Consider the following 14953-nt stretch of genomic DNA (forward strand, 5'->3'; position numbering starts at 1 on the left):
CAGTACGGGCAATTTAGCATGGCCAGTCCACCTAATCTGCACATTTTTGGACTGTGGGAGGAAACTGAAGCACCCGGAGAAAACACACGCAGACACGGGGAGAATGTAAAAACTCCACTCAGTCACCTGGGTCCCTCTAGTTGTGAGCAGCAATTCTAACCACTGAACCTCTGTGCTGCCAAACTAGGACATTACGTTTCAGATTTCTGAAACCTTTCCCCATTTAGAAAACAATTACACCTCAATTCTTTGTAACAAAGTACATAACCTCACACGTTCCCATATTGTATTCCATCTGCCTCTTCTTTGCTCACTAACATAGCCTGTCCAAGACTTTCTGCAGACTCCCTGCTCCCTTAACATTACGTGTCCCTCCACCTATCTTTGTGTCATTTGCAAACTCGGTTCCTTTATCCATATCATTAATGTATAACGTGAATAGTTGTGAACCCAACACTGATTTCTGTGTAACTCCACTAGTCACCTCATAACATCCTGAAAAATTTCTTTATTCCCAATCCCTGCTTTCTGCCAGTCAGTCACTCTGTCCATGCCAGTACCATGCTCCTAACACCATAGGCTCTTATTTAGCAGCCTGCTTTGCAGCACCTTGTCAAAGGCTTTCTTGAAATCTAAATAGATCACAAAAGGATCTAACTTGCTTGTTACCTCCTCACAGAATTCTAACAGGGTGGTCAGCCATTAACTAATAATGAATTGTCAGCCAATAATGTTGACTTGGTTACATGGCTACAGATTCTTGATCTGTTTTATGATCTGTTTAGATGCTTCCAAAACCTGCTGCTTGGATATTTACTATGCAGGTTACCCTGAGTCACAGTTTCACTCACTAGCTGCTCCCTTTGTTGTAGTATTATCTAGTGCTGTTCGTGACACACACTCTACATTGAACTCAGGCTCACTTCCTTGTGCTGATGTTCACAGGGTGAGAATGTGTGTGACCATGAATGTATGGGCTGTGGGTGGTAAACCATTAAACCTCAACTAAATCCTCTTTACCTACAGATCACACATAACCCTTGACTTTCTGTTTTCAATTCGCAGGAAGATCATAGAAGTGAAATGTTGGCCACACTTCACAATGACCCAATTAAACTTGGTGAGGGGTTTAGTTTGAAGCAGTTAGGAAGAGGGAGCATCATTCGGCATTTATGAGTTAACATGGCTGCAAAGTGTGGGAAAAGCAATTAATTCATTCTTCAACACTTTTCTGTTCATTGTTTCACAGCGATAACTGAAGCGATAAACATGATGTGGAGATGCCAGGGTTGGACCAGAGTGGATAAAGTCAGAAGTCACACGACACCAGGTTATAGATCTGAGGAAGGATCACCAGACCTGAAACGTTAACTGTTTTCTCCTTCACAGATGCTGCCAGACTTGCTGAGCTTTTCCAGCGGCTTTGTTTTTGTTCCTGATTTACAGCGTCTGCAGTTCTTTTGGTTCTTATAGTCCTACAGGTTTATTTGAAATCACACGCTTTCGGAGCGTTGCTCTTTCTCCAGGTGAAATCAAATAAACCTGTTGGGCTTTAACCTAGTGTCATGTGACTTCTGACTTTGAAGTGAGATAGATTAGAAATAGTAACAACTTTAAAGAAATAGGAAGGTATCTTTATGTTGGTGCTTTGTGTGTCTCTGTTGCATGTCTGATCTGACTATGATATCTCAGCAATGTGGAGGAGAGTTACATTTTGCCAGTTACTATCTTTCTGAGTCAGCTGATGTATGTAACGGATTTGAATCGTAAATGAGAGTTTGTGAGTGGGCAGCAGATTGTCTTAGGAACAAAAGATGCAAATTTCTGTATGGTGGAAATCCCTTTGAAGGAAAATGTATTTAGTATTAATTATATAGGAACTAAAAAATATGGCAGGATTATGATTCAGTACAGATTGATTTATCCTTTACAAAGGATTGAATCAATATGCTTCGTATATGCGAGAGAAGGAATCAGTGAGAAAATGGTTGGAAGTGAATCCAATGTGTGAGTGATTGAAATGGAAAGGCTGTTGTGGATGGGCAGAGGAGAGTCTGCGTGGGCTGAGGGAGGAGGCAGTACAGTTTGCTGACTGGGATAATGTTAACCCTTTGAGGTTAATCACAGTTGTTAAGTGCTTTTTACACAAGGATCTGTTGGATTTTGCTGTGTATTTAATTGATGATTGGTATGTTAGCTTGACCTTTCAATATGTATTCACCTTTATGCCATTCCTGCCTCAGTGAAACTCAGAGGAAACCTATTTCAGAGTCAGGACACCAACTTGCTCCTGAAACAGCTGTTAAAAGTCTTGAAAAAAAATTACATGGCACTAGATTTTTGAAATTGAAATCCAGTCTCTGGTTCTTTATCATGCTTTGACCCCTGTGCACATGAAGATAAAACATCAAGGGGAAAAATGCACCTTTGCTGTTCAGGTGTTAGTTGCTGTTGTAATGTAGGAAAGTTAATAGCCAAATTGCACATAGCGAGCTCCCATAAATAACCGTGCATTAATGAGCTGGGAATCTGTTTAGACGATGTTACTAGAGGGATGAATATTAACTGTAGGACTGTAGGGAGGCAGATACACAGACACAGCATTCTTCTAGGAGTAGTGCTAAAGAATCTTCTATGTCAATCCAAGAGGATTTAATCTGAAAGACAGTTGCTCTGAAATAGTAGCATTTCCTCTGTGTTGGGACTATCAATTTAGACTATGTGCAAAATTTCTGGAGTTGGACTTCAATCCACAGCTTTCAATTACACGGTGACATTACCTTCTCTCAGGCCAACATCCCCAGCATGCAGGCACTGGTTACTGTCAATCAGCTGTGTTGGGCAGACCACATTGTCCACATACCTGACCCAGGATTTCCAAATAAGCTGCCTGCTCCAAGCTTCATCACAGTGAGTAGTTATCAGAAGGACAGTGGACAAAATCATCCTCAAAGCCTTCCTGAAATATTTCAATATCCCGAATGACTCATGAGAATCTCTAACTCAAGACAATCCAAACTGGAGAACAAACATGGATATATGGATGATGATGGGATAGTGTGGGGGGATCGGCTTAGATTAGCGCAACATCGAGGGCCAAAGGGCCTGTTCTGCGCTGTATTGCTCTATGTTCTATAACATCCATGAAGGTGCCTACAATTTTGAGATTCTCTGACGGGTCCAGGTGGAGGCCATGTGCAAGTAGCAGGAGGAGACTGTAGAAATCCGAGCATCACACCCAGCCAGCTGTTCAGACACCCACTGCTCAATATACAGCAGGGTCTGGGGATCCAGCATTGGGCTGTCCAGTCATGTCAGGACCGACAGCACCAGAAAGGGAGGAAGGCATCCCCTGTCCCATGGGACTGCCCAGGAAGAGACCATTCCCACCCAGTGAGCCAAGGCTGAGTTATATGTGGCAATCTTCTTCAGCAAGTAAACTCATCCAGCAAAATAAACTTACCTCCATAATTAGTAGAGATCAGCCAGATTATTTGTCATTGCTGTGTGAGGGAGATTTCTGTGCGCAGATTGGCTGATTTCCAGCATTACAACATTTCAGAAATTATAAATTGGCTGTAATGTGCTATGGCCTGTGATTGTGAGAAATGCATATACAATAAATAATTTCTCGGTTACTAGGTCAAATTTTAGGGTTTTATCAATTAATAAGATGCAATTTTGACCATGGTTCACTAAGTGGTAGGGAACAAGTTTATGCAACTCTGTTTTATTAGACATTGAGTTGTAGTGTCAGATGACTAGTTATATTAGTTTAATTCACAGTGGTTAGCTGGATTGTAGTAGTTAGCATGATACTACTACTAGTTACTCAGGAGCTGTGTTAGCTGGGTTGTATTGGATAATAGGATTGCATACTAATTATTTGGAATATCTCAGTATGCCTGGTTAATGTTAGCGGGGTTCTGTATGAATAATGTGGAAATTAATTGGAGTTAATTATTTATTAGGGGCTGTACTAGTTAGTGAGGTGCAGTAGTTAGTGAGATGCAGTGTATATTTGGCGTCTATTAATTAATAATGTTTTGATGTTGATTGTAATAGTGATTGAGTCGTAATTTGTTGGGTTGTATAATTCGTATCTGAGCAATAATTAGTTGGTGACACTAGTTTGTGAACTAGAGTTATAGTTAGACTGGTTATACTAGTTAATGAGCTGAAGTACATGTTAGTGGGATGCAGTGGAATCAGTTCTGAGGAAGGGTCACTGGACCCGAAACGTTAACTCTGCTTTCTGCTTCACAGATGCTGCCAGACCTGCTGAGCTTCTCCAGCAACGTTGTTTTTGAACAGAAGTAAACATTACACTTTCTGCGATTGCATGGAAAGATGCCCTCGAGCTGACTGTGGAGGGGGTGTTGGGAGTGAAAGAGGAGTGAACCAGAGTGTTCTGGAGGAAACAGCCCCTGTGGAACGCTGACGAAGGAGGGGAAGGGAATATGTATCTGGTTGTGGCATCCTGCTGGAGGTGGTGGAATGTTGGCTTGTGATCCTTTGGATGTGGATGCTGATGGGATGGTAGATGAAGACAAGAGAAGGGAGGAGGTGAGGGCGGAAGTGTGGAAGATGGGCCACACCCAGCTGAGTGACCTGTCAATTATGGTGCTGGGGTTGAAGAAGAAGTTGGACATTTCAAAGGACCCCGATAGGAGCTGACATTGACAGAACACATGCAAAGGAGGTGGAGGAATGGGGAAAATGAAATGGCATCTTTATAGGAAACAGTGTGTGAGGATGTATAGTTGAGGTAACTATGGGAGTTGATGGATTTGGAATGGATATTGGTGGACAGTCTATCCCCAGAAGTGGAAACAAGAGATGCCAAGGAAGGGATGGGAGGAGTCAAGAGAAGAACCAGGTAAGGGTGGGAGCGGGAAAGAAATTGGAAGTGAAATTGATAACCTTTTTCAATTCCGGATGAGAGGCGGAAGCAGCACCGATGATGTCATCGATGTATTGGAGAAAGAGTTGAGGGTGGGATCCCAAGTAGGATTGCAACAAGCAATGTTCCACTTACCCCACAAAGAGACAGGCATAACTGGGCTCATCCCATGCCTACCCCTCTGACCCGAAGAAAACAAGAGGAGTTAAAAGAGAAGTTGTTCAGAGAGAGGATGAGCTCAGCCAGGTGCAGGAGGGTGGTGTGGATGGCGTTGGTTCAGAGCTTTCTTCCAGGAAAGAGTGGAGAGTGCTGAGACCATTCTGATGGGGGATGGATGTGTAAGTTGGTTGCATGTTCATGGTAAAGGTGAGTCAGCTGGAGCCCACACACTGAAAATTCTGAAACTGATGTAAAGCACTTGGATGCAAGTGGGAAGGGACTGGACAAGGGAGAAAAAAATTGAATCAAGGTAGGAAGAGATGAGTTCTGTGAGTCAGGAGCAGGCAGAACCAGTGAATCTGCCCAGGCAGTCTGATTGGTGGATTTTGGGAATGAGGTAGAAACAGGCTGTAAGGGTTTGGGGTCTATAAGCTTGTAGGCATTTGGGGGAGTTCACATGATATTAGATGAGTGACCATTGTCAACTCTGTCGCTCTACCAGCATTCACATCCAAAGGATCGTTAACCACCATTTCTGCCACCTCCAGTGTGATGTCACCACCAGACACAGATTCCCCTCCACTCTCTCATCAGCCTTCTGTAGGGACCATTCCCTCTAGGACACCTTCATCATCCACATCCAACACCTTCCTACACCCCCAGCACACATGCCCATGCAATCGCAGAAGGTGTAATGTTTACTTCCATTTACTTCCTCCCTTCTCACTGTCCAAGATCCCAGACACATCTTGTAGGTGAAGCAGCAATTTACCTGCATTTCACTCACTCTAATCGAAGCATTCACTGCTTACAATGTGGCCTCCTTTACAATGGGGAGACAAAATGTAGACTGGTGACTGCTCCACAGAACACCTACACTCTGTCCACAAAAAAGACCCTCAGCTTCCAGTTGCCTGTCACTTCAACACACCACCATGTTCCCTGCCACCATCTCTGTCTCAGGCTTGCTGCAGTGCTCCAGCAAAGCTCAGCAGAAGCTGGAAGAACAGCACCTCATTTTCTGCTTGGGGACTCTGCAGCCTTCTGGAATTGATATTGAGTTCAGTATTTTAGGGCCTGAGTACTGTCTCCCATGTCCTTACTCCAACCCCTGCACACCAGGCCTTGTCATCATATCGGCTGCTACCACATGCAACCCTTTGCCAGCCACTAATGGTGCCCATTAGCAGCTATTCATTCTCCCAGACATTTACCAACTCCTTTGTCTGTCCAACTGTTTCTCTCTCTCTGGGCTCCATCTCCACTCCCCCAACCCACCATTTTTTGCAAAAATGCCCTCCTTTTCCTAGCTACCATCTGCTCTGAGGAAGGGGCACTGGACCTGAAATATTAACTCTGTCTCTTTCCACAGATGCTGCCAGATTTGTTGAAGTTTTCCAGCAATTCACGTCTTCGTTTCTGAATTACAGTGTCTGCAGTTCCTTGCTTTTATTGTGTGCAGTTCCAGTTAGTTGGATCGCACTAGTTAGTGATGTAGCAGTTGGTAATCGGGTTGTAGTGATTAATGGTGTGGTAGTGGTTAATTTGTAGTGACTAGTGAGGTGTAGCCGCGGTTAATTGGGTTGTACTAGTTAGTGATGTAGCAGTTGGTAATCGGGTTGCCCGCCGGGGGCGCGTTTCTGTCATTCTGCTGCTGCTGCCGGTTTCAGTGAGAAAGAGACCGGGAGACGCGGCGGCTGCAGCCCACATCAGAGAGCGGTAGCTCCTGTAACCCGCAGCCGAGCCGGCTTGGTGCATCAACAGGCAGGAGCGGTCCTCCAACCGGAGAAAGATCCCTCCCTGTCCGACCCAAGCCACTCAGCCACGGCGCCGGAATGGAACCGCACAGTTGAGGGAATCGGAGCGAAAGAAACAACCAAACTCCCGGAGCGGAGCCTTCAGAGATGGGGTTAGTAACAGAATGACCGAGAGGGCACAGGACAGACTGAAACTGACCGTTCCGGACTGCAAGTCATCATTCCCCAGAGGAACCCATAGGTTTTTAAAAATCTCGAAGGTCCTTGCGTCTGTGGGTCCGCACCAGTAACGGATACACATTATACATCTGAGACACCAATATCTGTATCAACGGAGAGGCGCGCTGTCGGACGGTCAGTGTTGACGGAGCGGGCACTGTCGGACGGTCAGTGTTGAGGGAGCACAGCACTGTCGGAGGGTCAGTGTTGAGGGAGTGCCGCACTGTCGGAGGACCAGTGCTGAGGGAGCACAGCAGTGTCGGAGGGTCAGTGTTGAGGGAGTGCTGCACTGTTGGAGGGCCAGTGCTGATTGAGTGGGCACTGTCAGAGGGTCAGTGTTGAGGGAGCGCTGCACTGTCGGAGGACCAGTGCTGAGGGAGCACAGCACTGTCGGAGGGTCAGTGTTGAGGGAGGGCTGCACTGTTGGAGGGCCAGTGCTGATTGAGTGGGCACTGTCAGAGGGTCAGTGTTGAGGGAGTGCCGCACTGTCGGAGGACCAGTGCTGAGGGAGCACAGCACTGTCGGAGGGTCAGTGTTGAGGGAGCGCTGCACTGTCGGAGGGCCAGTGCTGAGGGAGCACAGCAGTGTCGGAGGGTCAGTGTTGAGGGAGTGCTGCACCGTCGGAGGGCCAGTGCTGAGGGAGTGCCGCACTGTCGGAGGGTCAGTGTTGAGGGAGTGCCGCACTGTCGGAGGACCAGTGCTGAGGGAGCACAGCAGTGTCGGAGGGTCAGTGTTGAGGGAGCGCTGCACTGTTGGACGGTCAGTGTTGAGGGAGTGCTGCACTGTCGGAGGGTCAGTGTTGAGGGAGTGCCGCACTGTCGGAGGACCAGTGCTGAGGGAGCACAGCACTGTCGGAGGGTCAGTGTTGAGGGAGTGCTGCACTGTTGGAGGGCCAGTGCTGATTGAGTGGGCACTGTCAGACGGTCAGTGCTGAGGGAGTGCCGCACTGTCGGAGGACCAGTGCTGAGGGAGCACAGCACTGTCGGAGGGTCAGTGTTGAGGGAGCGCAGCACTGTCGGAGGGCCAGTGCTGAGGGAGCACAGCAGTGTCGGAGGGTCAGTGTTGAGGGAGCGCTGCACTGTTGGACGGTCAGTGTTGAGGGAGCGCTGCACTTTTGGAGGGGCAGTGCTGATTGAGTGGGCACTGTCAGAGGGACAGTGTTGAGGGAGCGGGCACTGTCAGAAGGTCAGTGTTGAGGGAGCACTGCACTGTTGGAGGTTCAGTGTTGAGGGAGCGGGCACTGTCGGATGGTCAGTGTTGAGGGAGCGCCGCACTGTTGGAGGGCCAGTGCTGATTGATTGGGCACTGTCAGAGGGTCAGTGCTGAGGGAGTGCCGCACTGTCGGAGGGTCAGTGCTGAGGGAGCGCCGCACTGTCGGAGGGTCAGTGCTGAGGGAGCGCCGCACTGTCGGAGGGTCAGTGCTGAGGGAGCGCCGCACTGTCGGACGGTCAGTGCTGAGGGAGCGCCGCACTGTCGGAGGGTCAGTGCTGAGGGAGCGCCGCACTGTCGGAGGGTCAGTGCTGAGGGAGCGCCGCACTGTCGGAGGGTCAGTGCTGAGGGAGCGCCGCACTGTCGGAGGGTCAGTGCTGAGGGAGCGCCGCACTGTCGGAGGGTCAGTGCTGAGGGAGCGCCGCACTGTCGGAGGGTCAGTGCTGAGGGAGCGCCGCACTGTCGGAGGGTCAGTGCTGAGGGAGCGCCGCACTGTCGGAGGGTCAGTGCTGAGGGAGCGCCGCACTGTCGGAGGGTCAGTGCTGAGGGAGCGCCGCACTGTCGGAGGGTCAGTGCTGAGGGAGCGCCGCACTGTCGGCGGGTCAGTGCTGAGGGAGCGCCGCACTGTCGGCGGGTCAGTGCTGAGGGAGCGCCGCACTGTCGGCGGGTCAGTGCTGAGGGAGCGCCGCTCTGTCGGCGGGTCAGTGCTGAGGGAGCGCCGCACTGTCGGCGGGTCAGTGCTGAGGGAGCGCCGCACTGTCGGAGGGTCAGTGCTGAGGGAGCGCCGCACTGTCGGCGGGTCAGTGCTGAGGGAGCGCCGCACTGTCGGCGGGTCAGTGCTGAGGGAGCGCCGCACTGTCGGAGGGTCAGTGCTGAGGGAGCGCCGCACTGTCGGCGGGTCAGTGCTGAGGGAGCGCCGCACTGTCGGCGGGTCAGTGCTGAGGGAGCGCCGCACTGTCGGCGGGTCAGTGCTGAGGGAGCGCCGCACTGTCGGCGGGTCAGTGCTGAGGGAGCGCCGCACTGTCGGCGGGTCAGTGCTGAGGGAGCGCCGCACTGTCGGCGGGTCAGTGCTGAGGGAGCGCCGCACTGTCGGCGGGTCAGTGCTGAGGGAGCGCCGCACTGTCGGCGGGTCAGTGCTGAGGGAGCGCCGCACTGTCGGCGGGTCAGTGCTGAGGGAGCGCCGCACTGTCGGCGGGTCAGTGCTGAGGGAGCGCCGCACTGTCGGAGGGTCAGTGCTGAGGGAGCGCCGCACTGTCGGAGGGTCAGTGCTGAGGGAGCGCCGCACTGTCGGAGGGTCAGTGCTGAGGGAGCGCCGCACTGTCGGAGGGTCAGTGCTGAGGGAGCGGCCACTGTCGGACGGTCAGTGCTGAGGGAGCTGGCACTGTCGGACGGTCAGTGTTGAGGGAGCGGGCACTGTCGAACGGTCAGAATGCCAGTAATTCACTAATTGGACGTAGAAACCACTATCTGAGCCAACATTTATTGTCCCTCCCACTTTCCTTTGAGAAGTTAGTAGTGTGCTGCCTTCGTGAGCCACTGCATGTGCTGTGTGTAGACTCTCTATTCCATGAGGGAGAGTGTACAGGGATGTTGATCTAGTGACATTGCATGTCAGGATGGTGAGTGCCTTGGAGGGAACTTGCAGAGTGTGGTGTTCCCATATATCTGCTGCCTTTGTTGTTTTAGATGGTATGGTTTGTACGGTGATGTTTAAGAGAACTTGGATTATTTCTTGTAGGAGGCAAGTTCTGCGCTGCAGAATTACTGCCTCTTGTAGCTACTGTATTTGTATGGCTAGTGATAGTAATGTCATTGAATGTCAAAGGGCAATTTTTATATCCTGCCTTTGGATCTGGGCATTGCTGGCATTTGTGTGGCACAAATGTTGCTTGCCACTTTTCAGCCCATGCCAGGAGATTGTGCACATCTTGCTTCCTTTGGACATGGACCGCCTCAATTTCTGAGAAACAAAAATAGAAATTGCTGGAAAAGCTCATCAAGACTCGCAGCATCTGTGGAAAAACATCAGAGTTAACTCTTTGAATCCAGTGACCCTTCCACAGAATTGATTTGATTTGATTGATTTATTGTCACGTGTACCTAAGTACAATGAAAAACTTTGTTTACAGGCAGATCATAGTAAGCAAGGACATACAGAGCATAGGGTGAAAGAAGACTTTGACAGAGGCACACAGGTTAAATCGCACAGGTTGTGTGCTGGGCAAGATAAATATTAGCAAGATCGGCATTATTTGAAGTTAGAGAGTCCATTTGTCAGTCTGATAATGGACGGGAAGCAGCTGTTCCGGAACCTGCTGGTGCATGCGGTCAAGCTTCTGTATCTTCTGCCTGATGGAAAAGGTTGTAGGAAAGCATTACTAGGGTGGGATGGGTCCTTATTTTGCAAGAGCAGAATTTTTAAAAAGTTTGTAAAAAATGTATCACTCAGTTTCTCTGTCAGGGATCTGCTGTTGCTACATAGGCACATGGCTCTGGATTAATGTCACTTGCTGATTTTGCTCAAACTGCTGAAAGTGTGTTGCCTTTTTAATCATCCCCTTCCTGACCCAAACTTCACCTAGACTTGAGGGCAGTTGGAAAGAGTTAACTGTTTAATTCTGTAATTCTTAGCAAGGGCCATGATTGCTGGTTCTGGGACTATGAGATTTTCCTTCCTGAGACTGAGTGTACAATTTTAAATTTATTCATAAAACATAATGCAATTACTATTTTAAAATGGACCTTATCATTGCTTGGATTTTTTAAAAATTAAATTGATTTCTGGTGATCCTATGGATGACAGTCAGCAGGTTCTGAAAGTGAGTTCAGCTGGTTTCCAGTCAGTCATCTGTGCAGTTCCTCTCATTGTTACTGCAACTGTCTGTTTAGACATAGAGGAACATTGAAACAATTCCAGCATTGATCAGAGTTTGATTTCTGCAGACTCTGTCTTCTGTCTCCCATCAAATGCCAACATATACATTGTTCAAAAAATGTGTATTTTAAATGGAATTATCAGATCATTTAGAACTGCACAGCCCAGCAGAATGAAATAAGTCAGAATAAACACACAAACAGTAAATCCCAAAACACAAACTTGCCATTCCAGAATCTGGAAGAGACAAATGTTTCTCAGTTAAGAGTCATAATGACATACAGCATAGAAACAGACTTTTTGGTCAAACTTTCAATGCCGACCAGACATCCCAATCTGACTCAGTCCCATTTGCCAGCAGTTAACCTATATACCTATATACCTCTGGACCCTTCCTATTCATATACCCATCCAGATGCGTTTTAAATGTTGTAATTGTACCAGCCTCCACCACTTCCTCTGGCAGCTCATGCCATGCACTCACCACCCTCTGCTTTGAAAAGTTACCCCCAAGTCCTCCTTAAATCTTTCCTCTCTCATTTTAAATCTATGCCGTCTAGTTTTGGACTCTCCAGCCCTCAGAAAAAGGCCTTTCTGTTGGTAATTTCTCCTCTCTGGGATTAGGTTGAAGTTGGACAGTTGATTAAACACTCTGTCCCTAGGAATATTTTGATAATATCTGTAGTGACACTGCAGGAATTCTACCAATGACACAAAGCACTTGTGATTATTAAGCTAGGGATAAAGAGACATTTCTTTTGGCACTATTCTTCATGTAATGGTTAACAGACTGATGTTGAATTTCTTTAAACAAAATCATTCTGCTGTGTGTAAGAATTTACAGAAGTACATTACTAGTGTGCTAAAGAAAACAACTGCTTTAGACACTTGCTGGTATTGCAACCATATGTTGGTCTGACTGTATAACCGTGTTTGGATCTGTGAGTCTATCCTTGGTCCCTCCCATTTTTCATCCATATTCTGCCTGTCAAAAGTTAAGCTGGAAACGCATCAGTTTCCTCATGTGCTGATTACTACCTCAACACCGTCTCTCTTCATGCTTCTGCAGTCTCTCAGGCTTGTACATTTGCACGCACTTGTACGCACTCACATTCACATACATGTACACACTCACACTCACACTCACACACATTCACAAATACATGCACTTGTCCTCTCAAATATTCGCGATCACACTCATTCACAAAGTCACACTCATACATTAACCAAGCACATACGTCTGCACAGATGCAATCAGGCACACACATTCAAAGGTACGCACATACCTATGTACACATCCATACGTAGATGCATCACATGAGACATCAGCCTGTGCTGTAATTAGTTAGACTTCTGAATTTGTTGGCTGTCATTGTTCACATCTGAACATTCCAGGACTGATCAGGAGAAAGTCAGTTCTATTTATAGAAAGCACTTTGGACTCTGTACTGCCAGCTCTCATCAGCGCTGACACTTGTCTGGGCAATGAATAACAGCATGAAGCAGTGCCCAATCCACCGTGTCTCCACATACTGCCAATTTAAATCATCCTGTACCTAATCTGACCTTGAAACTGTTAAGTGAACTGACAGGGTGTGTTGGGCAGATCCTCGCAGCCTTAAACTGTGCCCCATCCACAAACCAAGGCTCAGCAGAAAACAAACTGTGACTGTTCCCTCTTTCCCTTTACAGTGACAGCTCTGAGTGCTGCAGTATTTTAAATCCAGCTACAGTAACTGGAGTGAATATTTATTAAAGGGACCTCCATCTCTGAGTCAATGCTGCAGCTTGCAGCTGATATGCTAATGTGAGAAAACTGAAGATGGAGGAGGCTGGGGTGGGGGTGGCACTAAAAGAGGCTGGAAATGGAATCCGTCAGAAACAATGTCCATAAAATGAAAACTTGTCCTGCATTACTGGTACGACTCTTAGCTGCACAGCAAATTCCCTGAAATATTGAATGATTCGACTTAATGAGAAGACACAGTGAATGCATGTCAAGCCAAATGCCTTAGTTTGAGTTACTCACTTTGAATTGTTCATTACCTAAAACACAGTCTCACTCTCAACAGAAGCTGGGCACTGGATGAATGATCATTCAACAACGCATTCCTTGTATCCCAGTACTACCTGAAAACTTAATTTACCCTGTACCCCTACACTGCCCCTGCACTCTTGGTACTGCCTCTGCACTCCATACTACTCAGTGACACTCAGACTTCCCCAGAAGCAAGTTGTTGATTCAGAATCAAAAGTACTTGAGGTTTTTTGAAAGTCCTTTTAACTTTGTTTTGATCATTCCCTGGAATTATCACAGCCAAATGAAATAAGTTGTTAGAAGTAATCCCCTAGTAGTTCACCAAAGCCATCTGGACAAAGAGCAGCACAACCAAATCTGATCAAAGTTGGTTAGTCTGATGTGAGAATGTTTGATGGAAAGATTTGTGTACCGGTTCCTCCCATAGATGCTTCCTTCTAGGAATAAGTTAACAGAAAATAATTTAAGATTGCCGAACTTGAATGAAGATTGATATAACTACAAATAATGTTTCAATGTGACACAGGATGAAGTCCATATGTGTCACATTTCTGTCCTGCTATGTCACATTTGATAGCCACTGTCCTGAAGACCCCATGTTCTGCCATGTTTTTGATGTGATCTGATTGAATTGCACTGATGCAGGGAGATTTGATTCCAGTGGGTGCTGACAATGTGAGAAGTTTGATTTGTCAGTGACTGTGATTGAGGGACATGTTGGAGTTAGTGGCCCCGGGGATTATAACAAATATTTGAAGTGTATTTTTCCAGTTCCATCAGTAAATGCTGCAGAAATCAATTCCTCCCCAGAATGAAAATCACCTGTTCCGACAGCTAAGTCAATACACTGCCTCTGAAACTTCTGGTCTTCAGTCAATGATTATTTATTCTTAGATTTCTCCATCTATAATCACTCCTATAAGAGCATAATAAATAGGAGCAGGAGTAGGCTATGCAGCCCCGCAAGCCTGCCCTGCCATTCAATAAGATGATGCTGATCCTTGCGTGGACTCAGCTCCATTCACCTGCCCGCTCACCATAAGCCTTTATTCCTTCACTGTTCAAAAATTTATCTATTTTTGCCTTAAAAACATTCAATGAGGAAGCCTCAAATGCTTCACTCGGCAAGGAATTCCACAGAATTACAACTCTTTGGATGAAGAAGCTCCTCCTTAACTTATTGAATTATAAAATCCCTACAATTCGGAAGCAGGCCATTTGGCTCATCAAATCCACACCAGTCCTCAGAAGACCATTCCACCCACACCCACACCCATGCCCTTGCCCTGTCCCTGTAACCGTATTTCCCATGGCTAATCCACCTAACCTGTACAGCTCTGGAAAGCATGGGCAATTTAGCATGGCCAATTCACCCAAACTTAAACTGCACACCTTTGGACTATGCAAGGAAATCACAGCACCCTCCAGAAACCCACGCAGACACAGGGAGAATGTGCAAACTCCACACAACAGTCGCCCAAGGCTGGAATTGAACCTGGGCCCCTGGAACTGTAAGGCAGCAGTACTAACGACTTTGCTTAGTCCTAAATTAGCTTCTCCTTATTTGAAAGCTATGCCCCCTAGTTCTAGTTTTACCAGCCAGTGGAAACAACCTCCCTGTTTCTATCATCTATTCTCTTCATAATTTTATATATTCCTGTAAGATACCCCCTCATTCTTCTAAATTCCAATATGTATAGTCCCAGTCTACTCAATATCCCATTCTAAGCCAACTCTGTCAATTCCAGAATCAACCTAGTGAACCTCCTCTGCACCCTCTCCAATGCCAGTAC

At 47.2% G+C, this 14953-nt stretch overlaps 1 protein-coding gene across 5 annotated transcripts in view; it reads left to right on the forward strand.

Annotated features, from left to right (window-relative positions):
* The window catches only part of homer2 (homer scaffold protein 2), a 54869-nt gene that overhangs the window by 5605 nt on the left and 34311 nt on the right, over positions 1-14953 (forward strand). The window contains exon 1 of one of the 5 annotated variants that reach the window (XM_048563152.2): positions 6697-6971. The exons of 1 other annotated variant lie outside the window; for it this stretch is intronic. In XM_048563152.2, coding sequence (XP_048419109.1) covers positions 6967-6971 — 5 coding nt within the window. In that variant the 5' untranslated portion in view covers positions 6697-6966. Of the gene's footprint in view, positions 1-6696; positions 6972-14953 lie in introns of those variants that run through there. 3 more of the 5 variants (XM_048563151.2, XM_048563150.2, XM_048563149.2) reach the window with 3 other exon arrangements.

The sequence above is a fragment of the Stegostoma tigrinum genome, chromosome 33 (genome assembly GCF_030684315.1).
Source record: "Stegostoma tigrinum isolate sSteTig4 chromosome 33, sSteTig4.hap1, whole genome shotgun sequence".
In the NCBI taxonomy this organism is placed as follows: domain Eukaryota; kingdom Metazoa; phylum Chordata; class Chondrichthyes; order Orectolobiformes; family Stegostomatidae; genus Stegostoma; species Stegostoma tigrinum.